At 31.8% G+C, this 13,943-nt stretch overlaps 1 protein-coding gene across 1 annotated transcript in view; it reads left to right on the top strand.

The window, feature by feature from the left end:
- LOC137924489 (cell adhesion molecule Dscam2-like) overlaps positions 1–9,398 on the top strand; it is a 45,430-nt gene extending 36,032 nt beyond the window's left edge. Inside the window, exons 25-33 of the mRNA XM_068767874.1 lie at positions 975–1,166; positions 1,845–2,042; positions 3,160–3,320; positions 4,057–4,234; positions 5,798–5,915; positions 6,649–6,803; positions 7,417–7,539; positions 8,818–8,898; positions 9,370–9,398. Of these exons, the coding sequence (XP_068623975.1) occupies positions 975–1,166; positions 1,845–2,042; positions 3,160–3,320; positions 4,057–4,234; positions 5,798–5,915; positions 6,649–6,803; positions 7,417–7,539; positions 8,818–8,898; positions 9,370–9,398 (1,235 nt within the window). The remainder of the gene's footprint in view (positions 1–974; positions 1,167–1,844; positions 2,043–3,159; positions 3,321–4,056; positions 4,235–5,797; positions 5,916–6,648; positions 6,804–7,416; positions 7,540–8,817; positions 8,899–9,369) is intronic.
- Positions 9,399–13,943: the final 4,545 nt, after the last annotated feature.

Here is a 13,943-nt window from a genome sequence, read left to right as displayed (position 1 = left end):
TGGCGAACTATGTTAAAACTAAGAGAATCTAGATATATAAATGGCTGAAGGTAGCCGTCTTTTGTAGGCTTTATGAGACCGTTTGAGGTGCAGGTAGGCTGTGGGTCGCAGAGGTAGAAGAGTGTCAGTATTAAGATGTTCTTTCTTTACCTTCTGGAATTAACTCGCGTCGTGATGCGATAGAGATAGAGCTGTGGGATATATTAATCCTCAACTACTAAACTGGCCTCTGGGTCGACGAACTTGGAGAGGCTGTTGCCTGGGTTAGTTATAGGTCGAGAAGTAAGGTGCGCTAAGTTCCGGCAAGGACAAGCAAACATTTTTGTCGTCCGTGACGAGGATATGGGGCGTCGATCTCTGGTGTGGCTACTAAAATCTGATAGCGTTTCCGGGTGTCCTTTATCATAATGGAGGAATATCGAGAGAGACAATCGAAGCAAATCCGACACAACCTTCAACTCGGAGGCATTTACTCACGTAATAAAAAGTGTCGCAATATTGAAATTTTGATGAACATATTAACACTCATTAGGGTAATAGAAAAGACTATCTTTTAGTTGATATGCATTTAGCGTTCGTGATTTTTGAAGTCGCTGTAAAACTTTAACCACTTATATTAGTTAAAATTGTCAGATTTGATTTATTAAAATAGTACATTACTGTATATTTAACCTTTTTTCTGGTATCGGGAGGAATTCTTCAGGGTTATGTGTGATTTCTACTAAAACCTCCTCGGTGGTCGTCTTCGGTACCTTTAAAGAGGTCGTCGGATGTCCAACGGAACACGCAGCTGCCTCTCAGTACCATGCCAAGACACATCCCTTGAGAAATTATGCCTCCCCCGGCATCCTTGCTGTACCGCAGCAACACGAGACCACTTCACGTTACTATCCTTCTTGGGTTTGCATTGAGTAGACGATGAAGATGTGATTCAGAATATATATGTTATCTAGTCATTTTAAACATATTTTCAGATATCGACCAATCTCTTAGTGGCAACTACACGTGTTTAGCGAAGAATTTATACGGGTCGGACTCTGTGTCGTACGAGGTGTCCGTTCTGCCTACTCCCGAGCCGCCAAGCTTAAGGGTGACTTCACACAAAAACGCATTGCACCTTCAGTGGGATCCACCTAGGAAACTTAATGGAAAAACCCAAAAAATTGGTGAGAATAATTATATCTTTTAAAGGATTTTCTTAACAAAAACTTTGTTTTTTAAATAAATATACAGAAGATTAAAGGTGTAAAAGCTATATCAAAGGTCAATATATAGCTCATTTACTGGCAAATAAAGTATGGTACACACTATTATTTTTTTTTGGACAGGGCGTTTTGTTTAGGTTTTAGAAATAATAACAAAATAATAATATAGTAAGAAAAGGTGTATCCAAAGTTCCGATTACTACACATTAAATTTAATTATTGTTTACTATGTCTATGACTTAGTACTGCTAGAAATTAACTGCCTGGTGCATTCCAATAAAATAAAATAAATTAATTTAATATACTTCAAAGTGATCCCTTTAAACAAGGTGGCTGGACAAATAGAAATGAGACGCGTGTCTATGTCGTCCAAATGTATGGCGTAGTTTTCACAAAAAACTATTAGGTCTTTTGTAATATGACTTAAACAAGACGGACAGTCTATAATTTTTTTTATATAAATAATGTAATTTTGTATATTTCAGAATGTATATCTCAACAAATAAAAATAACAAATTTTCTGGTTTATATTTTGACCTGAATAAAGTAGGAAGCTTTACTTCCCCCAAATTCAATGTGAATTAATGTTATAGACCGAAGTAATGAATAAAATTATTATGAACAATGTTACAATTTCAGGTTACAATTTAACATGGAAGGAAGCAAACGTATCTTGGCAAGATTCTTGGTCCAACAAAGGAACTTCTATACGCGACGTATATGAGTATACTTTACAAGGATTGAAGTGTGGATCGAAATACTCGCTGAGGATGACGGCGGCTAACAGTGTTGGGTCCTCACAACCATCATACGTGGATGCAACCACGTTAGGAGGAGGTTAGTATGGATATAGAACATATCTCTAAACTCGGACTAGCTTCAGCTTCTTTGAGGCGGGTAATCGATCGGCGAGGTTTCGGACCATTTTGATAGCATTACGGGAGATTCTGGAGTTGCGTGAACAAGGTCTACCTCGGGACGAGCCATCCAGAATAACACAGCGAGAGATACTGTTGGTGTTCCTTAACTTAGAGATACTGGAGTCCCTTACATAGCGCAGAGAGAGACCAGACAGATCTTAAATATCGAGAGTATCCCCTCCACCCCGAATACCAATAAAATATATAATATTTTGTGCATTTATATTTGATATTAATTTATTTCATATTAACATAGGTTTTTTATATAGTACAGTTTTATTAAAACAATGTGCCAGGTAAAGCTTTATACTAACCTATAGGTATGAAACAAAACCACAAAACCTCTAAAACAAATTTAGATTTTATTATGTAAAACCGTGTAGTGAAATGAAACTCAAAATATGTGTTTAATAGAATCATAATTTTATTATTTTAAAAATCTGAGATTTTCTTTTCATTGTTTGGTACCAAATTTCAGTAATTGCTTGGTGTTTGGTCTTTGCTGTAATGTTTACAATAAATATACTCACCCTAACTGGATCATAAAACAGTCTTGTTTAGGACCATAAGGCAAATCTCAACAAGCCCAAGATCAGTAATATATAGAATGAAATAGCCTATATAAAATATCATAGCCCAATCGATTGCGTAGATCAAGCAGTAGTGGATAGACCACAAAGGACATAGAAAACATGGCTGATGAGGCCTTAAGATTCTCCAGAATCTTCTGAAAAGATGGTGATATGGAACAGTCAGCTCTTAAAAAGTTCACACAAGTAGTAGACAGACTTGTCAAGGTTGTTGTAAGATACTATATAAAAAGCCGCTTACAATCGGTCTTTTCGGTCCATCGGTGGACAAAGGCTTCGACCATATATTTATCATAGAAACATTCAAAATTGTTTGTTAATTTAGTAAGTTTAATAAAATGTTTTAATATAATAGTTATATTGTGATAAGACTTATATGAATTATTTTTAATGTCATTCAGTCACTTACTTACTTGAATTATTTAAAAAAAACTTTCTTCATAGTGCCCATAGCGCCAACCACAACAGAATGGTTCTGGAGTAACTCGAGTCACATATACATACAACTCAGCGGTTGGGACGATAACGGATGTGAAATTACAAAATGGGAAGTGGATTATAAAGAATACGGAAGTAAAACGTGGAAAAAAGCTGAAAATAGACTGGTGAGACATTTTAGCCATTTTGATTTTAAAAAACAAGAATAATCTCATGGTCTAACATATAATTAAAATATTTCGATTACAATAATTATTTACAAAAAAATACATTACTATTGTATAAATGTAAAGAGTGCCTAATGTCCGCTATTATATTTGTAAAAAGGTTAAATACAATAATTTTTTTTAAAAAAATAACATCATAAAATAGTCGTAAAATTATTATTAATTATTATGGGCCGATTTTAATAGTCTATTTCTAATAGAGAGCTTCCCTTTTTTGTAATAGAGATATTTCCTTTGACTCTAAGCTTGAAACCTGGCAAGAACCGATTCGTTCGGATCCTATCTTACAACTAAAGCAATTGTCATCCTATGTCCGTCGAGTTAACTTGTCAGGGAGGAGTTGGATGTTTACCTAATTTTCTAGACACCTATTCTAGTCTATCTGCTGAGCTCGCCCTTTAATCTCCAAGAACACTTTATACTGCTAAAAGTTACTGACCTGTCGCAATCCTATAAAAAATAAATTACTGTAGCATATTTCAAAGTGATCACTTTATACATAATGTTTGAAAATATTTGTTAAAGCTGTATAGTTTTTTCTGATAACTGAGCTATATATTCCACCGTTTAAATAGCAGCTTTTACACTTATAATAAATCACCCTGTATAATCCTGTTTGACTAGATAGCGCATATTAACGCAGTTATTTGGTAAATTGTGTTTTTTTTTTATTTAGCCACAACTAGACCACACGTGGAACCACTACATTGCTGCGTCTATACTGAACCAGCCAAATACATTCGTTATTGGTAGCCTGCAGCCCGCACAATGGTATCAAATCCGGATCATAGCAGAAAACGCAGCCGGAATCTCGACCTCTCTTTACACTTACGCTACAACTACAGTTTTAGGAGGTAATGACCTTTTTTTAAATTTCAAATAATTCATTCCATACATTTTGACTTCAATTAATCTAGGTTTTTCCATTGTTCCATTCTCTTTGAAACTGCTTGCTGAAAATGTTTGTTTAGTAACATCTTTTACCAATTTTATGATCAATATATGTGTGTAAAATACAACTGGAATTAAATAGAGATGTAAACAAGGCAGTGAAGCGAGTAAATATATATTTATAAAATGTTTTATAGGCATGGAAAGGAAAGCAATTATGTTAAACATTTAGATTATATGATTGGAAATATATGTAAAAGCTTTGAAGTGGCTTCTTAGTAGTATTTACTTAAAATATCATTTAAGAGTTTTTAGTTGATCGAAATGAGTGTAACATGTTTTGCTGATTCATTTATGATTGATATTATAATATACACTGTATAATGTACACTAATGTATTATTAAGTTTCATATAAAAAAGCAGCTGTTGATTGTCTGGCCGGCTCTTCACGACATATCACTATTCCGAGCCGGTGATTTCTTATAATGTTAAAATAATCATGATTCAAAAGTGCATTTAAGTGTCTACTTGAATAAAGATAAATTGAATTTTAATAAAGAAGGAAAATGTTTAGCTCATTAACAAAAAGATGTTTTAGCTTATTCACTTATTTTCAAACATCCTGTGTACGCTACGTGCTTAGGATAATAAAGAAACTTTGGATTTTATAAGTAATATACACAACAAATGAAAGTTTGTGTTTGAAAAATAAGTATGTAATTCAACAATGTCTCTGTCTACCGGCGTTCGGGGAATGAAAAATTAAAAAAAAGTAATAAAACACTTAACCAAATTCATAAACAATTACGTTGTAATGTTATAGTTTTAGAAAATAACTTTTACAACTACATTTCTTGAGGTATACTAGCTTTTGTCTTAAATATCTATATATATATAAATAGCTACTTCTGCAGCTTTAGTCGTGCAATAAGCCTGTTATCAGCGGACTGGGGGGCGGTGCACTTTATTGCACGACTACTGTTACATAGCGGAAGTAGCTATATATTAGTCCTTTTCTTACTTAGCTTTTGTATTGTCTCTGCGGGCTGGTTTCCACAACCAAGCAGCATTGCCTTTAATTTGGGTCTGGATTAGCCATACTCAATCCTACCCAACTCTTCTAGATATCCCAGCAAACTTTTGATGTCGCCAGGGATCTTAAGGCATAGGCACCTTGGTGATACGAGATGGGTACTGTGGGGGTTATATTAATAAAACCAAAAGATATATATGTTAAATTAATTTGCAAATCCATCATAGGAAAAAGGTTCAATATATTTACAAAAAAGAACTGTCAATTAACAATGTCGTGGATGCCGGATAAAACAAAAGATGAAAATAAAAATTTTTATTCGTTTTTTTACTTACCGCACGACTATTAAAGAAACCATTATAAGAATATGCCTTCATAATAGTGTAATTAACTATGAAGCCAATTTATATGAGACCATCTTATACTCTGTTAAAAGCATTTCTTTCTAAGTAAAATAATTGTATGAATTCTAATTTTATTTTATCTTTTCAGAGTCAATTGGACCTCCGTCCGATTACATCGATCTGAACATGCTGGTTATAATATGCAGTTCGATTTTGCTTACGATTTGCTCGCTAGCATGCGTCTATATCTTAGTTAAGAGACATAAGTAAGTACCGCTTAACATGTTATCTTTTTCTTTATTTATTTAATATTATATTCGCAGACATTGGCCTATTATATCTCAACTTTAAGAAATTAAAATTTATATTCGTATTTTGATGGGATCCCTGAAAGTGGAGACCAGGGAGCGGGATTTACAGCATAAGACGATCATTAGACCTGGACAGATAATTTTAGACTAGAATCTGGATGTAGACTGCTTCCTACCGATATTATTTGAAGTATAAAGGGGGGGTCTATACTGAACTAATATTGGACGTATTGAATGTTTTATTTGTAAATGTTATCATGACTTTACACTCCCTATTTTAATAGTAATCTGTGAAGGAAGATATGATAGGAAAACAGTCATATATTTTTATGAAAAAAATCAGAAAGGTATAGGATATCTACCACACAATAAGGACAAGATAATAATTTTTTAATTAAAATAAAGAAAATATAGAAAATGCTAAAAGAGATAATATAATAAAAGTATAAGAGTCCTGAAACTAAAAATTGTAAAAACTCAAAATTGAATTAAATTAAATTAATAGTATTACAATAATTATTACTAAAGAATTTAATTTATTTTATAAATAATTTTAATTAATCAAATGACCAAGATCGATCACCGAGGTGATTTTTGGGAAAGGCCTATATCCTAAAGTAGGCATTAATAGGTTAAAATGATAAATCAAACGAACTACACATTAATAAAATATATTTATCTTTTTCAGTCATCATAGACTGACCGAATACCGAAATTCATTAACGGCAGAGTGCAAGTCAGAGCGTAGCAACGTGACAGCAAACACACCGCAAAGTGTACCTAATGACGTTAACAATAGAGTCTATAGTACGCCGGTTCATCTTACCACCGATAATAAGCATGGTTTGTATAATTTTCTAGTGTTTGTATATGTTGTAGATTGTACGCCCATCCACAAGGTCCCAGCCAGTATTTAAAATTTATGTGGGATGCCAATACCCAGCAGTGGGCGTTCTTGATCTAAAATAATGATAGTACAGTTTGTGTTCCTCAATGGTCTGCAAAGACAGATAGTAAACAATAATTAATTATAATATTCAATGAACAGAATTCTGATATAGTTTTTTTTTATATTTATAATATCAATAGCCATTGATAACTATAAATTAATTTACAGCAAATGAGTTATACAATCAACCTTTTTAAGGCACTTATAACAAATCACCCTGTATAATTTTCATGTATGTACTGACTCATCACGGTATCTCTGCAACTATAAGCGTTAGAATCTTGAAATTTGATAGGAATATTTACTTTGCCAATTAGAGTTCAGCTAAGATAAGAAATTTCGTTAGAAGAGAAATAGAGAGGTTATGCAATTTTTAATGCCTTCTTTTCAAACTACAACTCATATTAATATAAATCATGGGCATATATATTATCTTGGTAAAACTTTAAAAAAAAAATTAATAAAATTACACTCATGAATGAATGAATGAGTGAATGAAATTTTCAGAACTGTACGAGATCAGCCCTTACGCACAGTTTGCAATCGGTTTTCGTACATTCGGGCACGTCGATAACCAGGAGATACCAAATAGAATACATATACCTGGTAACAGCAAGAGATATGATAGCGGTGAGTATGTTTGTTCATATTATGAAAATTTACGACCATTTACGGTGACCACTTGAGAATGCCAAAAGATCCGATAGTAAATTAGATGATATTTTTTGTGGTCACTTTTACAATATCCTTTGTATTACAGAACAAATCATTACCAATCATTAGAGGTCCAAGCACATCTATTTTTACTGACGTAATAAAATTGCCAAGCATAGAGGAAAGGGACTAGATCTCTTATATAAAATTCACACTCCGGGCGTTTATTATATAGGATTGCCGCCCATAAACAACTTTCCAGTGTATGGCATCAGCGTCTGCGTACCATAATACCACACTAGAATCAAAAACCCGTCTATCAAGTGTGGAAATTATGGTATATCCCCCATAAATAACAGGGTGTCAGGAAATTGACTTGCAGTGGGATCTCCTGGTGAAACAGGAGGACAAAAAGGATAGTACAATCTGGAAGAGTGCATAGGTCACTTACTTAGATCGACGACATAGTCAAAGTCAGCGCAGGACCATTACGTTCTTTCGAGGAGGCCTGCCATGATTATAATACAGAAGTTTTTACTACTTTAGTAAACATACTTGTTATGAGTTAAAACCATAAATTTAAACAGATAAGATATATATCATATATGTGTGTGTACATACTTGTATTACAGCGACACCGAAACTGATGTTTTTTTTTTTTTTTAATTTTGTTATACTCGTTCCCAATCTTATTTTTGGGACATATATTTATTAATATTTATTTTCATTCACTTTTTTTTCTCTTATCCTTTACAACTTCTTTCATATTTTTCTTTTTCGTTCTTCACGTTATTTTCATCTCTCTCGCTGCATATTTTCACATCCGATTACATTTTTAATTTTTCGTTTTTATAATTTTCTTTATTCAATTTTTCATTGTATAAAAAAAATTATACTGTACAGTACAGTTCAAATTTTTCCTTATTATACATTTTACAGTTATTTTCGCCTGTACCATTTTTATAGTTTTGTTTTGTTACGTTTTATTATATCTTCCACTACTTTATTGCAAAACTGCAGAAAAAATGTGACTGTTCCCATCAGGTATGTTATACCGCCGCTATCAAAAAGCGAGTCGGGAGGAGTGCCAAAAGAAAAAGAAGAGAACTTCTCTCTTGAAAGGTACAGCGGTTTCGGTTGCACTACAGGCTTTAAACACAGTCAAATAACATATGAGAATATCTCTCGTTAATATAGTCAATGCAGACTATAAAGAAGATTTTAAGCGTCTTAAATTTTTTCTCATGTTTACAGAGACCAGCTTTCAAATGAGATCCGAATCAGAAGAGAGCGACTGTGTTTCGCGGACAACTACTTTGAAAAGTGTTCCGAGAAGTATGTACTATTTTACTGTTTCCTTTGATATAGTGTAAGCTTCATCATTTGCCAGCAAATATGCCCTTTATTCACCCTATTACACCTACTTCCAATCATCCTGTATAAAGTGATCGCTCTGAAATATATCACATTAATTTATTTTTTCTATTGCAATTTGACAGCCCAACCACCTTCTGCTAGTACAAACTGCTACTGCCAACATTAATGTGTAGTATCATTAGTATCATTACGTTATTTATTATTTCTAAAACCATTGATTTTTGATATCGTGTACCATGCTATAATATAAAATAAACTATTCATTCACCCTATTCAAACTTTTACTTCAATAACCAACAATCTAGTATTAAAAACATTGACTGTAAAATTAAATCACATTAATTGATAGCAAATGCACCTATTTCAAACTGTCCTGTACAATTATCTGATATTTTATAATTGTTAATAACATTAATATAATTTTTACAGAAACCTGCCGAATACCGCATCACAGGTAGCCACGTGACATCGCAGCTCAAAATAGTTGAAATTATGTTTGTATCTAATCAATTTAATTATTTACATTTATCTCCAATTACAGCCCGGATAGACATTTTTATTATAATTCTCGCAAATCATTAGCTCAAATGATCAAAGATAATCTGTTTAGTTTAAAATGTTTACAGTCGATCTTTTATCTCACTCTTTCTCAAATAATTTATAATCTGTAATTAATCCTTACTTTATGGTCTAAAGTACACTTGAAAATAAGTGAATTGTTTAATCAATGATGATTTTTTGAGTTATTTTCAAATTTTAAAAGGAGAGGTCCGATTCATAGTCAAACTATCCATTGTGTATAATTTTTCAAATTAAAGTATTGAGATTTTGTATTACAAAACTGTGTAATTCTTACGTGCAGATTATATATAAGTTATATCAAATTCAAAGTTGCTTAACAAGCCTTGGACAGGACTACGCTTGAGGTCCGTAGACGAAAGAAAATTATCGACATAGCCTAGCAAATTGGCAAGTGAAAGTGGGTAGATCACAAAGCAGAACAGATGGACGTAAAGTTTTTGAGGTTCTAGAGTGGAGACCACATTATACAACCTACCTACCTACTTAGACCTATGTCCAGCTGTAGACTTCTACGGCTAATGATGATGATATATCCAAGAACTTCTAAATGCTTTCGAATATGTTAAAATCTCGTTCAAAAGCTCAGTTTTAATGTTATTATTTTTCACATATATGTTGTCATGTTTCGGTGAAACCGAATCAATTTGCTTTATAGTCTAAATGTACATTTAGAGGTTAAACTTCTAATGAATGATTCAATTGAATAATCTTTACCGAAAGTAACATATTTTGAATGTATGTATATACAGGTTGATCGGTTTAAACCTCTTAGATATATTTCTAATCACCCTGTACCAAGTGAACATTATGATATATGTATAATTTTTTTTCTATTGGAATACTATTTTGATATGTAGTAATCCGAATTTTTATAGCGCTTTTTATTAATACATTATCATTACGTTATTTATTATTTACGAAACTATTGACTTTTGAATATGGAGTACCATATATAATTGACAAAAATGATTTTATATTCACCGCGTATTTACAATTTTCCTGTAAGTTTCAGTTCAATATTACAACACATTGTGAATACAGACCGACTATAGTTTAGATTCCTGATTATAAATAATTTTAGCCGTGTTTTTGACTTCGTGAAAATTTCAAAGTTCTTTTTTTGAAATTTTAAAGCATACCAATAGAACATTAATAATGGCGTCATTACTCTAATAATTTGTAATTTATTCGTGTGTACACTGCCTAAAACTAATTGTTCTTTTTTTAAAGGTTGTGATATATTTTAATTTATTATAATTTTGTATATTACACTTTGTTTAAAAATATATCTTGTTCAAGCAATAATAATATCTGAACAGATTTTATACTGTTGATATTTGATTAAATATGTAAGTATTTCGCTGATTCATATCATTTTTAAATGAAATAGGAAAATGTCTTCTACTGCCGTACAATGCCAAAACGACCTAGTCATTGCTTTTTAAATGAATAATATTAAATAAATATTGTATAAATTTACATTTTTTTTTTCATTTATTATAGTTATAAATAACTTGTCTGGAATTTTATAATCTGCAATTTTTTACTATTAAAGTAAATTTTTTAAAGTAAAAATTACATATATGTTCTGCTATTAATGTAGTGAAAGTTTTTTAATGAAACGTTTATCTTCAAAAAGACTGATTATTTAATGTTTATTTTTTTGTAATATTCAATTATGTAAATCCTCGATTTACTAGATGTAAAGTTTATGCATAAGATAATAAATGTTAGAATTCTGTCATGCAGTTTTATTTAAAATGATCTTGTTTATTAGGACCACGAGGACGACCACGTCACAATATAGAGGGTGATTAATTATACACGTCAGAGCTTTAAAAGGGGTTAATGTATACCTCATTATTAGCAGCAGCTCTAAATATTTAACACCTATTTACAATCATCCTGTATGAAGTGATTACTCTAAAATGTGTTACATTTTTTTCTACTTGAAAGCGACTGGCTGATAATTTCTGGCTGCACAAAGTATGCAAGAACAGATAGTAAAAAACAATGTTTATATTAATCTATCCGAGAATTTGATATGTATATAAGTTACTAAGCTTTTACACCGATTTCATTGCAACTGCAATAACGAATAACATTAACAAAATACTGTTTTGGAAAAGAACATCGAGAAGATGGTCAGATTCTTCTGGAATGTGTCAGCGCACTCAGCTAAACTAAAAAACGAGTATATGACTAAAGTAGATATATTGTTGGATCAGCCTCTCTAAGCTGTCATACTGGAACCTTCATATGTTATGTCCCGCTAGATTCCTTTTGCTACAAGTTACAAGTGAATGGAGAATAATCAACCTGTTGACAGGCGATAAACTTCTAGTAACGCTTATAGTGCAACGAGACATGTTTATTTTTTCTATCTCATTTAACTGCTATCATGGTTTGACAGGTCTTTATTTACATTAAATATTTTTCTTTTTTGTGTTTGTTCCCATACGATTTCGTTTTTTTCAATGTATTTCATTCTTATCTCTAATTTCCTCCTCAATATCTTTCATTCCTTTCCATACATTATCTCTACTTCCTTCAGAGTTCTACAATTTTACGTTTATTACATTTGTTTTACAATTTATTTATTCTTAAATCTTATTTATTTTACTATCTATATTACACCTAATTTTTACTTTATTATTACCTATTTTTTACTTGTTTTTTAATTTGATCATGTTTGTTCTTTTTTTAAATTAATTCATTGCTTTTTTTTTCTCTGACACTCCTTTTCTCACAAATAAGTTAAACGGGATGATATTGGTGCTTAGCAAAGCCTATTAGTGACAATAAATATTTGTTTGATAGTTAATAGTCGTAGCGAAAACGTCTCACTCGTGTGGTACTGTGGGCACTCTTCGTGATATTATTCCCGCAGGTGTATAAATAGCCATTTAATTTTGGCAATACGAGAATTTCGTAACAGTGTTCCGTATGGAACTGTCACACAATTGACTTTTATTTCATTTAGGATAGTAAACCTTTCTCTTCTAAGCTCTACAGTCCCGATCCTTGACAGGAGTGAAAGCCCATTACTTTAAAAGGTTTTACAGGATGCAACTATTCATAAATAGTCGTAAAAACAAAAAATTGAAAACAATAAATCATTTTTAAGTTAATACTTAGTAAAATTTTTGGCAGAGTAAAAACTTTTAGTGTCGAATAAATTTAGAGTAAGTCGGTCAGACTTAGGCCATATTTAATATCCGTTAAAAGTTTTCAATACAAACTTTCGCTTTATCTTATTTAAGGTGCAACCAGACGGAAAATTTCTATTGAAGTTTTTTTGGAATAAGAAAACCACTATGTCTTCTGTTATATTTAAAGAAACGAATACTTGTAAAAAAAATTCACTTAATTTTAAATTACGAATACAATCGTTTCCTTCCTTGAACTGATTCTTAATTTAAATGTATTCTTACGTCAGCCCACCTGCTAAAACATTATGATATAATTCAACATAAAAAAAGAGTTTATAAATAACATATATGGCGTTCATGCATAACTGCTTCGTATCGCTAACTGGCCACTACGGCGACAATACTTTTTTTTTTAATCATCCATGCGTGGTCGAATTAAAATTCGAACGCGGATTTAAATTCGGACGCCGTAGGCAATGTTACCATTGCATTTGGGCTGATTTCGAGGAGCAAATACGTAAACATGTAATATTATGGTTTGATTGTTGGCAACGTTTTTAATAAAACTGGTTCAAGATGATCGAAATGTAACATAAGGAGTTTATTAATCATGTCGAAATATTGATATTTTATTGACAACGTTATTCTAAATTCAAAATGATTTTAAAAATATTATTATTTTAAATTTTTAGCTGACGCATAAAAGAAGTTAACAATTTCTCCGATTTCGTCGCTACAGTATCTGATTTGAATAAAATTATATGTTTTATGTGCAGACAGCGTAGACAAATAAAAGTGTAGCAATTAAATTTGTAATTTGAATAATCTTTTGCGTAATAGTAAAGTCATCTCGCGCAAGAAAAATCTTTTCGTAGAATCCGCAGAGGAAAAGCACTGATGTGTAAAATTGGATCTCCCCATCTATTTAAATCGATGACCCAATTTAGCTTAAGTATCAGTTGTTTTTGTATCTTGTCTTTGCTCTAAGCGATAAATTATTTTCCTAACTAGAAAAAATATTTTCTCTTTTCGATATAGTTTAACCGTCGAATCACATTTGGCTGGGCAGTTGGGAAGAATCTTGATGATTTTAGTTAATTCAGTTGTTTGGTCCAGAATTTATATTTTCGTCTTATCAAATGAACGTTGAAATTTTTCTTATATTTAATGTGTAATGGAACATGGATGCGTAGTGTTTTAGCATATTACAGATGTAGGATCCCATTGTTTAAGGGACAGATGTGTTTGTCGCTGGGGTCGTAGGGAAAG

This window comes from Battus philenor, unplaced genomic scaffold (genome assembly GCF_028537555.1).
Source record: "Battus philenor isolate CCGP_79_NKW_IND1 unplaced genomic scaffold, ilBatPhil1.0.hap1 SCAF_24, whole genome shotgun sequence".
Classification (NCBI taxonomy): domain Eukaryota; kingdom Metazoa; phylum Arthropoda; class Insecta; order Lepidoptera; family Papilionidae; genus Battus; species Battus philenor.
The sequence above is the reverse complement of the archived record's forward strand: the minus strand, read 5'-3'. Positions and strand labels throughout refer to the sequence as shown.